The 22,825-nt window shown below is 45.5% G+C and overlaps 2 protein-coding genes across 3 annotated transcripts in view; one reads left to right on the forward strand and one right to left on the reverse strand.

The window, feature by feature from the left end:
- The window catches only part of LOC109433612 (E3 ubiquitin-protein ligase Ubr3), a 229,740-nt gene extending 220,363 nt beyond the window's left edge, over positions 1-9,377 (reverse strand). The window contains exon 1 of the mRNA XM_029861117.2: positions 8,328-9,377. The gene's annotated coding sequence lies outside the window, so the exon portion shown is untranslated. The remainder of the gene's footprint in view (positions 1-8,327) is intronic.
- A 2,737-nt stretch (positions 9,378-12,114) lies between these two features.
- Positions 12,115-22,511, forward strand: LOC109433632 (rab GTPase-binding effector protein 1). 2 transcript variants are annotated; one of them, XM_029861116.2, is made up of 5 exons: positions 12,115-12,750; positions 19,709-19,986; positions 20,054-20,161; positions 20,449-21,003; positions 21,216-22,511. In XM_029861116.2, exons 1-5 carry the CDS (start codon positions 12,528-12,530, stop codon positions 22,044-22,046), a joined length of 1,995 nt encoding a protein of 664 aa, XP_029716976.1. In that variant the 5' UTR covers positions 12,115-12,527; the 3' UTR covers positions 22,047-22,511. The 2 variants fall into 2 exon arrangements, with proteins under 2 accessions (XP_029716976.1, XP_029716975.1); XM_029861115.2 differs by having other exon boundaries at positions 12,116-12,750; positions 20,054-20,173.
- The last annotated feature ends 314 nt before the right edge of the window (positions 22,512-22,825 follow it).

Consider the following 22,825-nt stretch of genomic DNA (forward strand, 5'->3'; position numbering starts at 1 on the left):
ATCCATGAATCCAGCCTCATATTGCCCCACGAACTCTCTTGCAATCGGTGATAGACGGCGGCATAAAATTTGAGAGAGTATCTTGTATGCAGGGCTCAGTAGTGTGATCGCGCGATAGTTCCCGCAATCCAACTTGTCGCCCTTTTTGTAGATGGGACACACGATACCTTCCCTCCATTCCTCCGGTAATACTTCCTCCTCCCAAATCTTGGTAATGACCCAGTGTAGTGCTCCACCGTATTTTAGAAGCTCGCTTGGTAGTTGATCTGCTCCGGCGGCTTTGTCGTTTTTCAACCGGCCAACCTCCTCTTCAATCTCTTGGAGGTCAGGGGCCGGAAGTCTTTCGTCCTGTGTACATACTCCTAGATCTGTTACCACGCCACCTTCGGTACTTGCAACGTCGACCACCTCCAAATCTCGGCACATGTCGGCTTGTGGCACAAATCCTCTGCGCGAGCGGTTCAGCTTCTCGTAGAACTGTTGTGTGTCCTTAGCGCGATACTGCTCTTCCATCGCTTCGCGATCTCGTTCTTCCTGCTGGCGCTTCTTCATCCGGAAGACTGAGTTCTGCCTGTTCCGCGCCTGTTTGTAACGTGCCTCATTCGCTCTCGTACGGTGTTGCAGCATTCTCGCCCATGCTGCATTCTTCTGGTTTTTCAACTGTTCACATTCGCCGTCATACCAGTCGTTTCTGTGATTCGGAGTCGCGAAGCCTAGTGCTGTAGCCGAGGTACTACCTATGGCGGATCGAATGTCCCTCCAGCCATCTTCAAGTATAGCTGCGCCAAGCTGCTCTTCCGTTCTATGAGCAATACCACAGTCATTAACCGGACCTGGGGCTTTACCTACGCTAAGGGACTTTGCTATCCCTGCAAGATCTTCACCCTCTCCTAATAGCCAGCCCCAGTCCTGTCCCAGCTGTCTTACGAAAGAGGCCAAGGACTAGAACCACGACGCAGGAAGAGCCCCTCAATAATCTCTTGCAACATCCATAAAAACTTTGTCTTGGCCATCAAGATCCCGTAGGCATCACCCCACGAACTCGCATTGGACTATGATAGAGACCCTCAAAGCAGGCCTTTTTGGCTTGCCTTCAGTCTCGGTCATCAGTGCGACTTCGGCAGCGTCGAACACTACCATTTCGCTCTTCCTTGTTGAGTCTACCAGTAAGCCGTTGGTCTCCCATTTCTAAATACCTCGTTTTTGAAGTATGATGCCTTCCACCTACGAGGGCTTGGCATTGGCCTTGACGCCTTTTCCCCTACCCGCTGCCTGCTGTTGTTGTCGTCGATACTGTAGCGAACCGGCAGATGATTGCCGTGAGTGTAGCCATAAACATGCAGTTCGAGCTACTTGTTACTTGTTAGGCCAGGACTACAAAAAGTAACGTCGGTAATCTACTCCGCTCCGTTGTGACTACTTTTGGAACCGACATTAGCCAGATCGATATCTAGCATAAACAGTGTTTCTAGCCGGATCTGATCCCGCTGGTTCGTAAAATGGTCACCCGCTATTACCACCGGCTTTCGCCCTGTCTGCACGGTCATCATACAGTCCAGCAACTTCGTAAACTGCTCGATCGACCACCACGGAAGCGCATAACAGCTACAGAAGAAGACCAGTTTACTTTAGCGGCCCTTATAGGTAGCAGACACCAACTCCTGGACGGGATATTTACCCGTTGTTCATATCGCCGCCCATCCACGACCCACTCGGTATGGGTCCGCTATGATGGCGATATCCGTCCCCCACTCAGAAACTGCCTGACAAAGCAGCTGTTGAGCTACTGTCAGCTGCGGCTCTTCTGAAGGCCGAGTACCTTGAACCTCCCGTTGGGTGCTTGTTGTTCGCGGATTTCCCGGAACAAATCAAACACGTGGGTGAACTCGAGCAGCCTTGTGCCTTATGGCCTTCGACGTCGCATTGCATGCACAGCTCGCTACGATGAGGGCCATTACAATGTCCTGGTTCAAACCACCGGTGGCTCGTGCCAGGTCAGTTGGCATACTGACCAGCCCACCTTAACATTCCCTAAATTAACGGGCATATTTGAGTCTGCCACAGATAGCTGTACCAAAGCTACCTGTGTCCCCGCCGACTCCTTCCAAAGCCTAACGGCTGCGGCGGCCACCTGCACCTAGCACTGTAGCCGCAGTGTCGTGACGAGCTCTTCCACTTCGGTAATCTCGTCTAGGTTTTTCACCTTCAGAGTCGTCTCTTATGTGAGATCCCTCATCTCTACCCCTACGCCAAGGACCTCTTCCGACAAACTTTTGTAGGTAGTGCCCTTGCGCTCCTTATCGCGCTTCAGCTCCAGAATCATCTCTCCCATACGAGTACATCTGAATCTGCGCACGTTGGCTCCCAGATCCACGAGCTTGGCGTCGCTTCGCATCGCCTTCAAGATTCGCTCTTGGCACCTACTTTTTTACGCCTTGGTTTGGCGTCCCTAGCTTCTTCTACCTGCGGCTTTTTCCTCGTCTTTATCCGCTCGACCTTCGTCCAAGGTCTAACAACGGTCGCAACCCCCCGTTCCCTTCCATCCGGGACGGGCCAGCCTTTTCAGGCCCACCCTTCCCAGTTTTCCGGTACGCCTGGCTGGGGTTAGACTTGCCGGTATTACTGCCGACCTTCGGGATTATGATCCTTTTTGCCTTGCGGGCATCACCAGACAGCTCCTCACCTGACGGCTGCCTCGCCCGCTTCTGCGAGTGCTTATCACGAGCAGTGGCATCCACCACACCTTTTGGACTACCTACGAATGCGAAGGCCTCCGTCTAGGTAGACTTTGTCACCTTTACTTTCACAGGTTCCGCCACTGCTGTAGTTTTCACGAGTCTAACATGATACTGCTTGACATCGTTCATCGACTTTCGAAGTTACAACAGAGCCGTTTAAAGGTCCTTTCTTATGTTGGACTTTGAGGACGCAAAGTCTATTTTTTTACCAAGCTGCTGCACAGCAACTCCCATTGCAGACAGTCCGTTTAGATTTAGGTTGATGACCCTCATCAACCACGCTCCGTCCACAATCTTCCCCTACAGGCTAGGCGGAAAAGGAATCGGACTTCTGACGCAGGCACTGCGTGAACAACTTCCTGCTCCAACCTCCTCACCTCTCCTTAACTGAGACCTAGCCAACCCACTTCTCACGAAGGGATTAGCCGCGCCACTACCGACACTACTAGATTTTTGATTTGATTTCTTTGAACTCATTTTTGGATCCCATGAGTAACACGGGGAAAAAGGTCCACCACGCTAAAGCACTTGTCACTGACTGATTGGTAAATTGTGACAGAATGAACGAATCTCGACGATGCCATTGAGAACTTCACGAGTATCCTTCAAAACGTTTTACTTTGATTGTTACATCGCGACGTACCAGTACCAACAGTACTGAGACTGCTCCGGAACTTACTCCTGCTGGATGAGTGGACGTTAATACATTCAAGGTGTCATCTGAAGCAATGCGGCAAGCTGAAAAAATAAACTGAAAGCCTCCTTTGAACTCGGACCACACGGAATAGCTGCTGTCAACAGCTACAATACTCGTTCTAGTTCAATTTTTCTTTTAGCAACTTCTTCTTCCCTACGCGCTGAAAAGTATCGTACATGTTCCAGGTATATAAAAAAAGCAGCAAAAATGAAGATAACGATAACTTCCGTGGAATCACAACGCTTTGTATCTGCTCCAAACTTTTTGAAATCATTATCTCAGAGCATATGTCTGCTAGACAAAGTATTACATTTCTACGAACCAGAATATTTTTTATTCTGGATTGTAACTCAGCGAACTGATGCATAAAACTGAACAATAGAGGACTTAGGCGTAACTCTCGACTTAGCTCTCACGTTCAGACGAGCTTTGTGGTCTAATGGCTACCGCTTCTGATTCATATGCAGAAGGTCCTGGGTTCAATCCCTGGCTCGTCCCTTTCCTCCTTCTTTGCATCTTTCTATCTACTTTTACTCTCTCCTACATAGACATCCCATGTATATTCGTATGTTCGTAGCAATCGCTAGAACCAAAAACGGGTTTAAAAAAAAGCCGTTTCCCTTCCTTCCAACTTTCATAACAGCACAGTGTCAATCTTTCATATAAAACGCCTACAACTTAGGCAACCAAGCGAACTGTACCGCTTCACAGTAATCTTCACAGAATCTATCACTTTACGCGTGGCATCCATGAACCAATGGACTCAACAAGCGGCAACAAGCGATTGCAATCATCACTTCCCGCCTCTTCCCCACATATTATGAAAGAATATGAAACACTACAAATGCACATTAAAAATAACATCTTGTAGTGGAACCTTACAAATGCATAATAAATTAGGACATCACACTTGGACAAATACAACACAGAACAGATATATTGGCCTGTTATCCTATTGGATAACAATTTCCAATGACAGGATGACGATTGTTGGTCCATCAGTCAAATTTTCTCTGGCCTGTTCCCTTTGTTCGCAGCATTAGTTGCTTTCATAGCTTGAGTTTCGTCTAGGAATTTCTAATCCTAAGTGGGCATTCTGAATCAAATTTTAATATTAGGGGCCGTACACAAATTACGTCACGCTTTTAGTAGGGAGGGGGGGTTTTGTATAGCGTGACGACCCTTACAAAAAAATATTGAGGTCATATACAAAGAGTATGACGGGGGGTGGGGGGGTTGGAAATGCTGTGCCGGATTATAATTGCGATTTTATTTTGTTTTACCGGCAGACTGTGGTTTCAGTGGTTTCCGGTAGTGAAAACGATTCCTGTAGATTACTGATGGTTGCTGAAAAAGTATCTTTTTGTGGATGCTATGACCAATATTTGGTGAATGTGCATGACGGCGAGTGCATGATTTTTGTTTCAAGAGTTTCCCAAGAATGAGTGTGAGAACTACTCCAGGTTTTCCCGGCAATTTCTCAAGAAGTTCCCTATGAATTCCTTCATAATTACTTATGATTTCCGCCAGGATTGCCAAAAACTTTATCTCAAGCATTTCTCGAGAATTCTTTCAGGAGTTTTCGAAAATTCATACAGCTTTCTACAGGATTCATGATTTCCTCTGGAATTCTTCCAGGATTTGCTGAGAAATTAATAAAATTTAATGGGAATAAATACATCCAGGATTTCCCTGGCAATTAATTGATATTTTTTCCAGGAGCTCTCCGGCAATCCCTTCAGGGAATACACCCAAATCTTGACCGGTAGTTCTTAGGCAACAATTATAGCAGTTTCGCTGGAACTCTTCAAGGATTTCCTCACAAACCTTCTCTACCCTCCATGGGTTCTCCAGAAACAGTTCCACAAGTTCAACAGTAATTTACTTTAGAAGTTTTTCAAAAAAGTCCACCAGCATTTATTTCAGAATCGCTCTAGTATTTGTTTTTTTTTTTATCTTTATTAAGGAGACTTTCAGGCCTCGGCTGATTCGTCTCTAGTCTAGTATTTGTAAATACTTGTAGGACGATAAGAATGTCATAAATAAAATACTGAACATGCGATCTGATTCAAAAAGTGACCCATATGCCTGCGATTTTGAAACGAAGAAATATTGGTTACATTCTAAGTAATTCAGATTTTTTCAATGAAAGTCTCGAGAACACCTCAGCAGAGATGGAAACACTCTCATCGTGAATCAACTCGCGAGTGTAAAAGCAACAAACGGTTTACTCACGGTGCCGAGAGTAAGCCGTGTGTGAGTTTATTCGCACCCGCTTGCTTCACGAGTATGAAGCAAAACAAAAACAAAAACACTCATGAATTTTTATTCGCGAAGAACAAGTGGAGATGCGGGAATTGCACTTTAGTGCGATTTTAACAGCAAAACAAGCAATTATCCATCAGATAGTAGTGTTTTGTGCTTTATTGTTCTTGAAAAGTTAATCTGTCGGCCGTGTAAATTCGTTTTTTCACAAAATTGAAAAATGTTCAGAGCTGCTTCGCGAATCAATCACGAGTGCGACCAGCTTCGTTAGCTCGCGAGTGAAGGAAGTGCGAATATATTCTGGCTTCTGTTGTTCACGAGTAGGATAGCTTTGCGTTTGTGTCTACTCAGCTGCATTCCTCACTGTTTTCCATCACTGCACCTCAGGGAATACCTCTGGAATTTCTCCGGAAGTTCCCTGGGACTTCTCCGGGAATTCCTCCAGGAGTTTCTCGAGAATTTCTCCAGGAGTTCCTTAGGAACTCCTCCAGGAATACCTTCCGGATTTCCTTGAAAATTCCTCCAGGTTCCAGGAGATCCTAGAGAGTCCCGCTAGGAGTTTTTTCGGGTATTCCGCCAGGAGTTCCTTGTGAATTCCGTCAAGAGCTAGTTTGGGAGTTTTTCCAGAAGTTCCTCGGGAATTTCTTCATGAGTTCATTGGAAATTCCTTCAGGAGTTTCTCGGGAATTCTTTCAAGAAATGCCTCAAAAGTGCCCCAGGTGTTGCTTGAATTTCCTCTAGAAGTTCCTTGGAAATTCCTCCAGAATTTCCACGGGAATTCTTCTAGAAGTTCCTCCAAAAGTTCCCCACCAGAAGTTCCTCCAGGGATTCCTTAAGAATTCCTGTATGTTTCTTATAAATTCCTCCATTTATCGAATGGAAGTTCCTCCTCGGGAATTTCTTCATGAATTCATTTGAAATTCTTCAGGTGTTGCTCGGGAATCCCTCCAAGAGTTCTTCGGGAATTTCCCCAAAATATGCCTCAAAAGTACCTTGCAAGTTGCCACAGGTGTTGTTTGTGAGTTCCTCCGGAACTCTTCCAGAAGTTCTTCAAAGAGTTCTCCACCAAGAATTCCTCCAGGAGTTCCTCGTGAATTCCTTCAGAAGTTCTTTGGAACTTGCTCCATGAGTTGATTGAGAGTTCCTCCAGAACTACCTCGGGAATTCTTGGAGGAGTTCCTCCGCCAGGAGTTCTTCGGGTATTTCTCCAGGAGATCCTCAGGAATTCCCCTAAGAGTTCCTCCAAAATTATCCAGAAGTTTTGCCGGAATTCTCCAAGAAGGTCCTCGAAGAGCCTTCCGCCAAAAGTTATTCGGGAATTTCGCCAGAAAATCCTGTGAGACTTCTTCCAGGAGTTCTTCAGAAATTCAGAAGTTTTTCGCAAATCTCCCCAGAAGTTGTTTTAAAATTTCCTTGGGAATTCCTCCTGAAGTGAAATTCCTCAGAAGTTCCTCCAAAAGTTCCCCGCCAGAAGTTTCCCGGGAATACCTCCAGGGGTTTCTTAAGAATCCCTGTAAGTTTCTTGTAAATTCCTCCAGGAGTTAATTGGGAGTTCCTCCAGAAGTTCCTCAGGAATTTCTTTATGATTTCATTGGAAATTCTTTAGAAGTTGCTCGGGAATTCGTCCGGGAGTTCTTCGGGAATTTCCCAAGAAATGCCTCAAAAGTTCCTTGGGAATTGTCTCGGGTGTTGTTTGTGAGTTCCTCTAGAAGTTCCTCCGAAATTCTTCCAGAAGTTCTTCAAAGAGTTCCCCACCAAGAATTCCTCCAGAAGTTCCTCGTGAATTCCTTCAGGAGTTCTTTGGAACTTGCTTCATGAGTTAATTGGTTGGAGTTCATCCAGAACTACCTCGGGAATTCTTCGAGGAGTTCCTCCACCAGGAGTTCCTCAGGAATTCCCCTAGGAGTTCCTCCAAAATTATCCAGAAGTTTTGTGGGAATTCTTCCACAAGTTCCTCGAAGAGCTTTCCGCCATAATTTATTCGGGAATTTCGCTAGAAAATCCTGTGAAGTACATCGAGGAGCTCCACGAGACTTCTTCCAGGAGTTCTTCAGGAATTCCTCCAGAAGTTTTTCGCAAATTCCTCCAGGAATGTCTCGCGAATTCCTCCAGAAGTTGTCCCAAGCTTTCCTTGGGAATTCCCCCAGAAGTTCCTCGGAAATTCCTGCAAACTTTCCGCGGTAATTCTTCTAGGGGTTCCTCCAAAAGTTCCCCGGCAGAAGTTCCGGGGAATTCCTTCAGGGGTTCCTTAAGAATTTCTGTATGTTTTGTGTGAATTCCTCCAGGAGTTAATTGGGAGCTCCTCCAGAAGTTCCTCGGGAATTTCTTCATGAGTACATTGGAAATTCTTTCAGGAGTTGCTCTGGAATTCCTCCATGAGTTCTTCGGGAATTCCCCCGAAAAATGCCTCAAAAGTTTTTTGGGAACTGTCCCACGTGTTGTGAGTGAGTTCCTCCAAAAATTCCTCCGGAACTCTTCCGGAAGTTCTAATTTGATGTGAGTTTTTAAACCTATGGTCGTAATAGCAGTAAGCATGATAGAAAGGATGATTTGTTTGTAGACAGCAAGCTTGTTCCTCAAGGACAATGTAAATGTATAAAAAATAGCTCCAACAGCTTACGTCTTACCTTGTCAATCACACACTTCGTATCTTATCCACCTGACGTAAGTGTTCCGGGAAGTATCAATCCGTTCGTTCGTTCGTTCACCGCACAGAAAGTAAATAATCCACTAGTTTTTGCTCGGGTCGTCGTCAAAACACATCTCCGGCGAAGTATTTTCTTCTTCTATCGGCCAGCAGACCATGAATCACCAACACAATCTCACGCAATTTTTGACCACCGTCCGTCCGGCACACGGCAAACAGCAAGAACAACACTCGCCAGCAGAATAGAATCGGGAATCGGTCGATTTACCAAGAAGGGAAAAAACCTTATCCAACGCACACTTGTTCACACAACACCGGACCGAAACCGCCGGACGAAAATCCAATTTTGCCTGCTGCTCTTCCACTGTGTTTGGCTCTTCTTTATTCGCCTTTCCGCTTCGGACGGTCCTTCTCCTCAATCATCGCCGCAATCATCATCGGCACCACCACACCGTCATCGCCGAGAGGCTCTTCTTCTTGCGCTATGCCTGCAAATCATCCGCACTGCAGCTTTTCCGATCCGATTTTTCTTGATGACGTCCACCACAATCGGCAATCGGGGAATCGGGACACAAAATCCGTTCCGATCGGCGTGAGCGAAAAAAAAAACTTCCTTCTGTCAAAAAATGGCTTCCACACACCTGAAAATTCGAAGACCTTGAGAACACACCGCCGCACTCTCGAAAAAGTCTCAAAACTCGCACGTCTCGTCCGTCACTGCCGCCGTACCAAGACCGCACCAGCAGCGTGAGAGAGCAAAATCCTCCGCTTTTTCTTTACAGCCGTCGTTCTGTTCTTCCGCCTGTGGCAAATCCACGAATTTCACACACAGATGACCACCGCCGGAAAACACGGATTCGCGAGTTTCCGATTTTCACGGTGACGTTTTTCTTTCAGGCAGCAGCTCGAGATGAAAAATCCGCTGACAAGTCACAATCACCACACCAAAGGAGCACTATTTTCGCGACCGCGACAAGCAACAACGAAGCGTTTCGGTTCAAGTCTCGCACTGGTCTGAGGGCAGAAAACGGAGTTTTTCTCAAAACTTCGCGTTGCGAGAGTGGGCAAGGTTGCCAGAAATAGGCGATGTTTTTTCTCGTGGTTTTGACAGTTCGATGTTTTTTATCTGACTTTAGTTGCACAACGGGAAAAATGTGGAAAAAAATGTTTAAAAATATCAAATTCCTTAGGGGCCGTACACAAATTATGTCTCGCTTGTAAAGAGAGGGGGGGTTTAGTATAGCGTGACAACCCATACATATCAGGCCAAACATGTCTAAAGGTCCTATCTGCAGAAGAGAGGCTCTCTTTGGTTTCCCTCTCTTTCGGTAATTATTTAAATATCTCAGCTGTTTATTTGTATTATGAATGTCTCCTTGCATTGAACGATGGTCAAAACAAACGTCTTTTGATTTGTACTGCAAAAATAGTTTAAAAGTGTACCATTATATTGCAACGATTGAAAGAGAAAGTGAACAAAGAGAGCCTCTCAAATGCAGATAGGACCTATTGAAATGTTTGGCCTGATATAATTTTAAGGTCCAACACGCAACAAAAAAAAAACCTTAGGAAATTCAAAAGATTTTTGCCATAATCTTATGTCCGGTCATAAGGGTAACTTATAAAAACTAGTTTCCATAAGGTATTCTTGTAGCATCCCTACCGTTGAGTTATGGCCGAGGTTATGGCAAAAATTCATAAGTTATTTTTATGAATTTCTTTAGTTTTTTTCGTTGAGTGTGACAGGGGGGAGGGGGTTGAAAAAGGTCGATTTTTGCGTGACATAATTTCTGTATCACCCCCTACGGGCAGGACAGATCTAACGGGAGAAAATCTGTGCTCAAAATGTTGTACAGAATTCCTCACATTTCCTCAGCATTTCACCCATTTATGCCAAACTGTGATCTGGCCTCCTCGCTGGCCTCAATGTCAAACTGCAAAATGTTGCGTGTGCCAGGGGGAATGACACTTCCTTTGCTCAGGGATGAGAACACTCACTTGCAAAGAGTTACACTCATTTGCTATTTTCTCAGCTTAGAAGCGTTCAATCAAAAAACGATGTATGGACGACTTTTGCCTTGTGATTTTGTCTAAAAGTTTGCCGAATAGAGCAGGGGTCGCACACGCACGCACACACGCAGTGTAATTTACAATCATCTCGTGGAGAGTTGCCTTCGCGACCCCTACTCTATTCGGCAAACTTTTAGACAAAACCACAAGGCAAAAGTCGTCCATACATCGTTTTTTTTTTTATTGAACGCTTCTGAGCTGAGAAAAAAGCAAGTGAGTGTAACTCTTTGCAAGTGAGTGTTCCCTTCTTCTTTAATGGCTCTACGTCCCCACTAGGACTTGGCCTGCCTCGCTTCAACTTAGTGTTCTTTGAGCACTTCCACAGTTATTAATTGACGGGCTTTCTTTGCCTGCCATTGCATGAAATTCTATATTGTGAGGCAAGTACAATGATACACTATGCCCAGGGAGTCGAGAAAAGTTTCCCGACCGGAACGGGAATCGCCGTCTCCGGATTGGCGATCCATAGCCTTAACCACTAGACTAACTTGAGACCCCAATCCTTTGAGTGTTCCCATCCTTGCCTTTGCTAACCGGAAAAATACGCATTTATCCGTTGATAAATAACCGTCATTAACTGCGTCTAACTGCTGCTCAGTTAGTAGCGGTTAACGACGGTTAGGAACGGATAAAAGCGGATATTTCGATTAGAACATGGGTTAGTACAGGATACAGTGCCGATTCGTTCGTTGGCTGCTCGTTAGATGGGCTGTCTCGATGATTGGATGTTCACTGGTTGGGGCAAAACCCAAGTTGCGACCCTTGTGGACCAAATGACATTTTTTGTCGTCTTTATTGACGACCAAATGTGAGGCTAGGAAACGCAAAATTTTTTAACTTTGGAAGCAAAAATTACATATTTCTGGTGAACACAATGTATGTAAGTTATGAGAATCTGCAATAATTTCACTTTTCTTTTGTCATTATCATTAGTAATTTCGTCTAGAGTTCGCAATTCACTGTTTTAGAAAAGCGCCACCTGCGCAATTTTGCTTTGCGTTTGATCATAAATTCCAACCTATTCCAACCGGATAGACAATAGGCCATATGAATAAAGTTGAGTAAATACTCTTTACTAAATCTATAGAGGCTTGCACTAAAAACATAACCTTGAAAATTCTCATACAAAAAGTAAACATGGGACGACGCCGTAGGAGACAAAGAGAAGGAGATAAAAAGTGACGTCACTGTGCAAGCTCCCATGTGAAGCCGTGAAGTAAATCTCTGTGAATCTTCGAAGAGATCTGAGTAAAGAGTATTTCAGGCCAAACATTTCAATAGGTCCTATCTGCATTTGAGAGGCTCTCTTTGTTCACTTGCTCTTTCAATTATTGCAATGTAATGGTACACTTTTCAACTACTTTTGCAGTACAAATCAAAAGACGATTGTTTTGACCATCGTTCAATGCAAGGAGACAATCATAATACAAATAAACAGCGGAGATATTAACGAAAGAGAGGGAAACCAAAGAGAGCCTCTCTTCTGCAGACATGACATTCTCTGACCTTTAGACATGTTTGGCCTGAATTTACTCAGCTTTATTCATGAATATGGACTAATAAATATGACCAGGGATAAAATGTTCATTGCCAATGTGCGTTAATACCGATTCACATCTCTTGTCGAGCACACCATTTCATCGCATATACTACACAAATTGGTAACGAACGAGCTGTCAAATGTGCTACCAACTCATCCGTGAAAGTGCACGAAAAAAACGTCAAAAAGGTGAAAACCAAAATAAAATTCCACTTCTAGTTCGTGAAAAAAATATTCAATCTGCTGATTTGGGAAATTAAAATTCCTTCTAAAATCAGCACCTTTCCCGTCAGATTCGGCTTCCGTTTTTATCTCGCTTTGTAATTTACGGCGCACGGTTAGGAATCAACGCGAATCAGGATGAAACCATCGTCCAAAGTGGTGGCGTAATTTTGCGATCGATTCGTACGTGGAATAAGTCGGGAGATGCTTCTTCGTTCGTTGCGTGCTGCTGAAGAAAACATCCATTGCTCATCGTCGTCGTCGTCGTAACAAAGGGGATTGTGTGAGGTTCTTGTGTGCTTTCTCTTCCTGTGAAGCGAGAAGGGGGGAAACAATACCGAAAGAACAATGCTGGAACCGAAAGGCGCCGATTCGCAGCAGCAGCAACAAGAGGAGCTGGATAGGAATTTGGGCAATGAGGTTCCAGCAAAAATCGGTACTGGTGGCGACGAAAATGTGGTGGCGGAGGAAGCGGAAAAGAGTCGTGAGCTACAGCTGGAACTTAAGCGGATACGGGACGAGTTTAACCAGCAGCGGGCCAAGATGAAGGAATTGTACCTGGCGAAGGAAGGTAAGGATGGTGTAGGGTACTCGAATATCGTTTGGTATAAACCCATATCCGCCCAGGATCTTATGGCATGGGATATTTTTCTACTACTTCTTGGCGTAACATTCGAACTAGAACCAAGCCTGCTTTGTAGCTTGGTGTTCTATGACCATTTCCACAGTTATATACTGAGAGCTTCCTCTGCTGTCAATCACCATTTAGCATGTGTAGGTATAGCGTATGGCAGGCACGAAAATATTCTATACCCAAGGAAATTTTCTTTACGAAAAATTATTGGATATAGTTATCAAAAAACTATCTTTTGACTTACACAATACTTCAGCATACTGTATTTGAAGTTGTTCATAAGTTTCATTCTTCGTATGTAATAGTTAGACAATTTACTTCAGAAGAGGCGCAAACGATACAATCATTGCATTACATAGGGTAAATCGGGGTAATTTGGCCACCCTAACGGCGGTGACATAGTAGAGAGTTGCGTGAAGCGAAGCGCAGTGCGACGCGTTTGCGTTCGAACAATTTTTGTAAGCGCCAGTGTAAAACGCATGGTGAGACGCGTTGACAAGTCAGAGTGAACGCGAATCACAGCGTCGGCAGCTGCGTCAAACCATTCCGTCGAGTGCTTTCACGCGCGTGCATGCACAAGTTGCTGTACGGGGAACTTATGGTTGCTAGGACCGTCTCATGATTCTGTGCGCCTGGTGTGTGCTGTTTGAGTAAATTCGTCACGACGGGGTTGAGTCAGGTGTGAGTTTGGTCGTGCTTTGAGAGTTCTCATTATGCTGATTGATGGTTGTGATTATGGTGCTGGGCATCGGTAATTTTGCTTCGGATACGCATCACAAGGCGCGTCACTGTGTCATGCTTCGCGTTGCTCGACGCGTGTATGAAAGCTTATCGACAAACGCGTTGCGCATCGCTTCACGCGCCGCCTTACTATGTCATCGGCCTAAGGAAAAGTCAACAAAAGATGCAGAAATCAAGGTTTAAACTTCCACACATCGTATGACCATAATGATTTTGATAATACTAAACTATATTGATGTGAAAATTTTAGTTAAATTGTGTTTACATGTCAAAGAAAGATTTTTGGAAAAACTGTGTTTTTGGGTCGATTTTGAACCGACGGGGTGCCTTACTGTTTCAGATACGTACCCCTGCCCGTTGTCCATTCTCAATATTTTAAGTTTCCTGTCGGATTGGCGTTCCGCCATCACTTGGAATTCCTTGTACACCGTGTTGAACACCTTCAGGACGTCCGACTCAGGCTTCGACACAATGAAGTACACCCACATGCGCCAGGATTTATCTTCTACGAAAACAATGTAGTAACGACTACCTCCATTGGTCCGCATATATCGGAATGAACGATGTCCAATTACTCAGTGTTAAGGTGCCATTAGACTGTTTATCATTATGCCAAATATTTGACATTGAAGTCCGACCTTATCCAAGGTTGCTTATGATTCACTTTATGTTGGTCATTTGTCAGGCTTGTTTGGCCAAATATTTGACACATCTAATGGGACCCTTAGCATAGTAAGCCTTGCTTTTTATATGTAGAAATAAATCATTCTTAGTTCGCTCCTCTAATCGATCAGTTGAGTTTACTCTGCTATCAGGTTATGGATCGGAGTACAAGTACCCATAGAAGCGGTCGATCAACAAGCCGAAGAAAACCTTTCTCGCTTCAAGATTTTTTCACGCTCGAGATTTAGAAGATGTTTCAAAACCAAAAAAAAACAGGCGCTCCGGAGGCGGTGCTAACCAAAACGGTAGCGGGGGAAACCAACCCGAAGGAGAATAAGCGTATATTGCTCCGAGGCATCCAGGCGGTGGTATGTCTCTCATGCCGGCGGAAAAATTGAAGGACGCGAAAATTACGTTTCGTGGGCGTTTGTCATGAGGATGATAATGATCCGCGTCCGCCACGTGGTGGACCCTCCAGAGGGTACCGAGATGAACGCGAATCTGTCGGAGCGAGCTCTGACGACTATTTCTCTCAACATCGAACCGGATAATTACATCCTGGTTCAGAAGGCAAAGACGGCGCAGGAAGCATGGTCAAGTTTGAAGACGGCATTCCAGGAGTGCGGCAGGACGCGGAAGATCAATCTTCTACGCAAACTGGCACGGTTGGAACTGAAAGATTGTTCGTCGGTGGATGAGTATGTGGACGAGATAATGTCCACAAGCCACAAGCTCGAAGCGGTAAGAACCCATGATCATGGGGCTCGATGCGTCTGGAGTTCAATTAACGGCGGATGTAGTCAAGTCGAAGATGTGATTTGTGAAAGAGACGAAAGATCTGGGCATTCTTCTGGTGAGTTGCTGGTACGGAACAGGAAAAGCAACAACAAGAAGAAGAAGTCAAACGTGCGTTGCTTCAAGTGCGAGAAGGTAGTCCATTTTGCATCCGATTGCCCACAGAAGTCGAAGGTTGTCGGAGGCTCTGGTCGTCACAAGCAGGTAACGTTACTGGCACTGCATAAGCCGGTGCAGCAGACGTAGAGCTGGATCCTGGATTCTGAAGCAGAACGCCACATGTGCCGATCACAGTCGGCCCTCCAAGAGGCCAAGAAGTCGTTCGAATCCATTTACGTGGCCAATGCAGCGGAGATCACAGTGGCGGCAGTTGGGAGCGTGAAGCTTACCGCCAGTGTAGAAGGTACGTACACCGATCTCGATATCGCTAACCAGGGCTGTGCATCGTGGCGATTTATCGGTATCGGCGATACGTAATTCATCTCATATCGGTATCGGCGATATATCGGATTCCAAATTATCGATATCGTATCGATATCCGATAACTTTATTAAAAAGCAACACACACAAAAATGACGAATATACGTGCTTTTTTATAAAACATATGTTACAAGTGAACATATAGGGTCAATGCTGTTACTAAAATAATGAAACTCATTAAAATTGAAATTAAACTATTATAAAGTCTGACCTTAACATTTAAATTAATTGAAAATATCGGAAATATTTAGCCTTTATCGTTATCGTTTTATATCGGTTGGAGCAATATCGGATATCGTATCGATAAATTTGATCCGATAATATCGATATTATCGATAATATCGATAAATGCACAGCCCTATCGCTAACGTCTTATGTGTTCCAGATCTCGCACTGAACCTCTTGTCTGTAAGCATTGCAAGAAAGGGTATCGATCAACGTTTACCTCCAAAGCGTGTGAAGTTGAACACGAGTCAACAGGCGACGTCATCGTCACAGCGAAAGAGACGGATGGTCTGAATCTTGTTGAGCGGAATGAATCGTTTGTTGCACAACCATGTGGCAACCTGGAACTGTGGCATCGGCGGTTGGCGCATCTCAGCACGATGGCCAGTAGTATCGAGCTGTGTGCCATGTGCCGAAGGGAAGCATCGAAAGCTACCGTTCAAATCAAGTGAAGCTCTGGCGAAGGATGTGCTGAAGTTAATACACTCAGATTTGTGTGGACCGATGAAGAAGTCGTCGCACGGCGGCAGCAAGTACTGGACCACTTCTTCAACGATGACGTTCGCGTACTTTCTGAAATGCAAGGCAGATGCGATGCGTTCAATGCATTTCAAGAATTCAAGGCCCACGTCGAAAATCAATTTGAAAAAAAAAAATGAAAAGCAGTTCCAATATTTCTTGAAGAAAAGCGGAATACGGCACGAACGGACGGTTACACAATCCGCAGCAGAATCAGAGCGGATGAATTGTACTATTGAGGAGAAGGCATGATGTTTGCTGGCGGTCTCGGAGCTCGATCAACGCTTTTGGGCAGAGGCTGCTGCTGCCCGACAACACAGTTGGAAATGTTTTTCGGCAAGCGACCGAATCTGCCCCATCTTCGCGTTTTCGGGTTCAAACTGATGGCATACGTACCCAAGGAGAAGAGGGAGAAGTGGGACGCGGAATATACCAAGAGGTACAGTGTTTAATCCGATTAGCCGAGACATCATAATATTATTGGAGGCCTGTCTAGCCGGCCGGCCATGCTGAAGCAGAGGTAGCACCATACTGCAAAGATAGCGGTGCGATAGTCCAAAGTGATGAAGCGAGCGACTCGGTTCAGACTGGACCAGCTGAGGACGTCGAAGTCACGAATACGGAACTGAAGCCGGAAGTAGTTGAAGATTTAGAAGCAAGTTGTTTGGGGGAAGAAGCAGTTTAATCGTCTGCACTTCCTCCGCAACCAACTCGATACAGTGCTCATCCTACTCTGAGGCGCAGCGAGAAGGAGCGCCATCGACCAGGCAAGTATTCTGATTATAAGGTCACATACAGTGTCCTGCTTCAGAAACTTGTCTCTTCACAGGATTGTGGCAGCCAAACGGGACGATGCCAGCGGCTTTCAATAGACATCGCGCTTCGGTCACATTCCACAGAAGATGTTGATCTGCAACAAATTCCTGAGCACAGTGACTGGGAGCGGTCAGTCACAGGCAAGTATTCTTTCGCATCCGTAAAGCCTGGAACACATAGCGTCCGTTCCGTCGAGGTTTGCGTTTTTTTGACAGTTTTCCCATGGGAAATGTGTCAAACTACTGTCACGCACACGCAAACGTATGCATTGTGTGGGGCACTTAACGCAGATGGCTCCATCGAACGGTATATGGCGCGACTAGTGATCAACGGCTATTCACAGGTCAAGGACGTGGACTACCAGGACACATATTCTCCCGTCGTCCTTAATGCAACAGTCCGTTACTTCCTTGCATTGCGGGCGAAGCTGGACCTCGAAGTGCACCAAATGGACGCGGTGATTGCATTCCTGTAGGGCAACTTGGATGACGAGCAGATGGAGCAGCCAGAAGAGTTTCGTGACGACAGGTCTCCAACGGAAGTCTGCAAGCTGCAGAAAGCTCAGTTCGGCCTGAAGGAGACCAGCAGAGTATGGAACCGGAAGTTAGACACGAAGCTCAAGCAAATGGGATTCAAGCGGTCGAAGTTCGATAGTTGCGTTTATCATTGAATCGTTGAAGGAAAGCTCGACATTATAGGACGATTTTCTCATTCGTTCCAACGATCGGCGGTTGGTGGCCAGTATCAAGCAACGCTGAGTTCGAAGAAGAACTTGGGACTAGTTAAACAGGGGTTAGGACTAAGGGTGACCAGATCGGACGGCGCTGTGGCAATCGATCAGGAACACTATATCGACCAGCTTTTGAAGAAGTTCAACATGGTCGACTATAATAAAGCTCCTTCTCCTCTGGACGTGAATCAGCGGCTCACGAAGGAAATGTGTCCTGCAAATGAAAAAGAAAAGATGAAAGATGTTCTATTCCAAGAGCTATCCCAAGTAACCAGTAAGCATTTAAAATAGCACTTCTTCAGCATTATAGTTGCCTTTACGACAAGGTGTTTAGTGCTAATTAGCCGTATATACGCATTTAGTGCTACTCCACAGCAGGTTTGGGAAAAATAACGGGCTGTCTAAGTGCTATCCCTTCAGAAACGTCATGACTAAATGTCAAAAAAGCGTAACGCCTCGTCGAACAAAAAAATAAATAAAAAAAGATTTACGTCTGCTTCTCGTTCTCTCAACCCGCTTCTCCGCTTCCTCATCCTTCCACACTCCAGCTGGCGGTGCTAGGTGGTACTTTTTGCTTGTTTTAGTAGTGATTTGGGTTCGAAATTAGGATCCGAATATACTGAATATTTCTCAATCTGCTGCTGTTGCTTCACGATGCTACGGCTATGCCGATGGCATGCGTTGAATTAATCCCCAACAGTGAATAAAAATTCAACCATCGCGCAACAATAATGACAATGTCGCAACCTGTATTTGTTGCGACAAAACAACCCATGCGACATAAGTTTGTCCCAACTTGAAAATAATGGGATTAACATCGTACACCACGAGTTTAGAGATTTTTAAGCCTTACATTGCGATTTTCGAACGGTAACTTCGAGTCGGTAAACACTGCAACTCTGGTGAAGCTCTATCATCAAACAGTTTCGACTTTGGGTTAGTATTAATTGATTATTCACGAGTTGAAAAGTACGCAACAAATTCAGCTTCCGTTTTGTCTGCAACACAAAATTTCGAGATCATGTCATTATCTGTCACCAGTAGGGATAAAGACTAATCGTCGCATCTTCTTTGTTGCTTGTTTTGTGCCTCTTTTGTCTGACAATTCTCTTCACTGATCCCCAAAATAAATAATGCTTACTAAAAAGCGTCAGTTCGACACCCAAAACTTGTTTCCAAAACGATATTCCGTTGTATGTAGAGGATTTTCATTTCTTTTTCGATTTGTAGCATATGATTTTCTCTTCCTCTTTCGAATAATTTTATGAATGATCCGACATAGGATCAAACCAAACCATCCATCTATTCAGCACACATTTGTATTGGTGAAGGAAAAACGAAGAAGCAAATCAGATGCACAAATTTGTAAACAGAAGCATAGGTCCTGTAAAAGAAAGACAACATGTACTATGAAATACATAACTTATCTCCCATCCTCTTTGCTCTTAGCATTTATAAAGAGCAGTTGGGAAGCATTCTGATTTCTCCCGAACGAAAACCCCCCAATCAGGTGAAATGCTAATTTACAGCCTAAAGCTTTTAACCCTAAAAGAGATACCTCCATGGCCTCAGTTTCGTCACCTCGCTGAGTGTGCTCTATCAAAGACGAGCTCTGAAAGGCGGCTGGGGTCCAATGGACCCCAGGTATCCCTTTTAGGGTTAAGCAGCACAACTTATGCTATTTCAAGGCAGTTATGCATTCGAACTGCTCATGTAGGGCAGCAAGCATCTCAAATGCATAATACGTTCTGCTGAACCACTTATTCAAATGCTTAGTGGTTACCTGAGTAGTTTGAAATGAATAATTTAAAATCACCTTGGGCGATAATCTGTTGAACAAGTTGAATCGTAGCCTACTTAGCAATGTGCAGTATCACCGAATTATTTGGATTATTCTTAAGCATAGTTACTTTCCCTCTAATCTAGCGGAATGCAAGCGATTTTCGAAGGAAGCCGCCTCGGCGCGCAAAGAACTAGAGGACGCCAAATCGCAAATCATGGTAATGGAGTACAACCGCGAGAAGGATCTTGAGGAGCAGAACCGACGAGCACAGGAAGAGATTATGACGCTTCAACAGTTGGTCCAGGAAACTGTGGATGAGTCCACGTTCAGTCACGACGAGATGCGACGCCTGGCGGAGGAAAACGAACGTCTCCGGACGGAACAGCACGACCTGAAGGAGGCACTTGCCGCGGCACAGCAGGTTAGTTTGATTTGTGATGTGCTAGTAGATTTGTTCGATGAAATCTTTGAATGATTGCTTCTTTTAGGATTCGCCGAGCTTGGCACCGGTGCTGAACCAGGCCAAGAAGATCATCCGTAAGCTAGGGGCAGCCGATTCCAACAGCCACGACAATCTGGAGGATTCCATGCGGAAGGTAAACAAATATGTACGTACCACAGCGCGAAATTGCGACTTTTTTCTATTCTGTTGTGTTCAATTGGTTGGCTTATAATTACCTTTGGAAACTGCTTAACAGTAGAGTATACTAGTAGATAGTAGTAGCATTTGTAGTAGTTCTTGAAGAAATTGTGATACAGATTGAGCATCATTTTTAATTTTGTCTGGTTTCATAAAGTATGGGCCACGCCATTAATTAGATAAATCGCACTATGAAAGTATTTGACAACCTCCACCTGATTTTCATTTGTACTCACTTGACAGGCCCAGGAAGATGCGGAAGTGCTGCGGTCGCTAGTCGTTCCCCTAGAAGAAGAAATCAAAACCCTGAAAGAGAAACTACGAGACGCCTACGAAGAAATGGAAAAGCATCGCGGCGAAGAATCGCGAAAGCCCCCAGAATCGGCCCTGGTTGGAATGCTAAAGGAAGCGGCCCAGAAAGATCCTCCGGCTCCGAAAGAGTTGGAAAACCCTCAGGAACCCTCGGCCAGTTCTTCGACGTCCTGCGAAATGTGTACCAATTACGAAGCCAAGCTGGTCCAGTGCCAGGAACAGATCAACGGCGAAAAGCAAAAGGCCCAACAGCTGGAGAAGAGCGTCGAGCGGATGCGGGAGGAACTGGCCAAAGAGGGTGCTATGCGAGCGGATTTGGAAGCTCAGTGGCAGCAGAAACGGGAAGATCACAAGGCCGAGGTGCAACGACTGAACGAGCAGACGGCCACAGCGGAACACGAACTGGCAGCGCTGAGGAAAGACTACGCCCAGCTCAAGCAGACCGTGAACGACGAGCTGCAGAAGCTGACGGAGGAACGGGAACAGGTAACGGAGACCGGTGGGAGGAGGGGATTTTTGTTCAAGTATCGTAAGATATTGGGATAGGGTGGGGTTTGACGTCAATTGCTTAGTATATGAATAACAGAATGCTTGAAGTACAGATGACTTTGGACTTTGACCGCAATGACCGAACCGAAACGACTTCTACTGTAGATGTATTCCCTGAGAGACTCACCGAGGTCTCCATCCCATTTTAGGTCTACCGACATCTGGAAGTGCTGCAGAAAGACAACGAATTCCTCTCGGGTAAATACCTGGAGAATTCCGAGATGCTCAAGGACCAGGAGATCAACCTCCCACAGAGTATCGACGAACTGCACGAGCTGGTTCTGACTCTTCATGAGAACCTGATCGTAACGAAAGCGGGTTGTGAGTTTGCCGAGCGGAAAACGCTTAGCATGCAGGATGAGGTGGCTCTGTTGAGAGACCAGCAGCATAACCGGGAGCGGGAAGTCCGTCGGGCCGAACGAGATTACCATAATAAGGTCGCTCAGCAAGAGGAACAACTCCGGCAGCAGTACCAGCACTACCAACGGTTAGCCGCCCACAAAGAAGAACTGGAACGAGCCGACGCCGACAACAAGCGCCAGATATCGGAACTCCGGATGCAAACCATCGAGCTGCAGGCCACCAACGAAAAGCTAGACAAACACAACGTGGACCTCAAGAACAAGATGAGCGTGCTGCAGGAAGACCTGGCCAACAACGAGGCCGTCCAGAAGGACTTTGTCAAGCTGTCCCAATCGCTGCAGATGCAGCTGGAGAAGATCCGCTCGGCGGACACGCAAGTCCGCTGGCAGGACGAGGACGACATCGACCAATGCGCGAACTGTCGGAAGGAGTTCACGGTGACCCGGCGGAAGCAGCACTGTCGCCACTGTGGCACCATCTACTGTCAGACGTGTCTCACCAAGACGGTTCCGACGGGACCGAACCGGCGGCAGGCCCGGGTCTGTGACGTGTGCCACACGCTGCTGGTCCAGGACACGGCGCCCTACTTTAGTCGGGAACCACCGCAATCGCCCTGAGCGGACTTCACATTTAGTTAGTGTTCTTGTCCTGGGTTGGTCCAAATGGGTTGAAGTTGTTTGGCTTGAGGACGACTTCTGGTCATTTGGACCACGCCCACTCCATGTACGTGTAAATGTAATTCTATGGCGAGCGTCGTTTTGCTGCCAGAGGGTTAGTGCTGTTAGCTACAATATGTTAGGTACGTTCCGTTGGGGTTGGGGAAGCGCGAGGGGTAATCAGAACCGTAATCCAAAGCTATCGATTGACAATGAGAAAGAGAGATCGAGAATCAAGATCGAAAAGTGCATATGAGCGAACGAGAAAGAGAGAGACAGACAAAGCATGTTTTATTAACCTAATTCAAATTTTAGTGTACATTTATCTCTTTCGCTTTGTCGTAATACAAAACAAAACTTTAAAAGGAATACAACACTACTTACAAAAAGGAAGCATTGAAAAATATAGGATTCGTTACTAACCGATGCGAGTAGGTGGCGGTTGTTTTATCCGAAAGCCTTGTTGAGGAAAAAAAAACAAAAATCGACGTGCCACAGCGAGATTCAAACCGACGGTTTTCAATTTACTAACCGATCACTTTACCTACAGAACCACGCTCTTAAGATATCCTTCCTCTTTTTTTTCCTCTATTAACGAGATTTCATCCGCGAGGCTAGTGCTTCTCGGGACCCACAACCTTACTTCCCTTCCGAAGGAAGAACACACATTTTGTGAGTATTTCGGCAGTGGGAATATCCCAGATGAACGTGATGAAGGATTGTCATCTATTCGAACTTCA

Source organism: Aedes albopictus, chromosome 1 (genome assembly GCF_035046485.1).
Source record: "Aedes albopictus strain Foshan chromosome 1, AalbF5, whole genome shotgun sequence".
In the NCBI taxonomy this organism is placed as follows: domain Eukaryota; kingdom Metazoa; phylum Arthropoda; class Insecta; order Diptera; family Culicidae; genus Aedes; species Aedes albopictus.

Coding starts and splice junctions, on each gene's coding strand:
- LOC109433632 (XM_029861115.2), top strand. CDS start 12,528: ATGCTGGAACCGAAAGGCGCCGATTCGCAGCAGCAGCAACAAGAGGAG. Junction 12,751..19,708: donor ATTGTACCTGGCGAAGGAAG/GTAAGGATGGTG, acceptor CCTCTAATCTAG/CGGAATGCAAGCGATTTTCG. Junction 19,987..20,053: donor CACTTGCCGCGGCACAGCAG/GTTAGTTTGATT, acceptor TGCTTCTTTTAG/GATTCGCCGAGCTTGGCACC.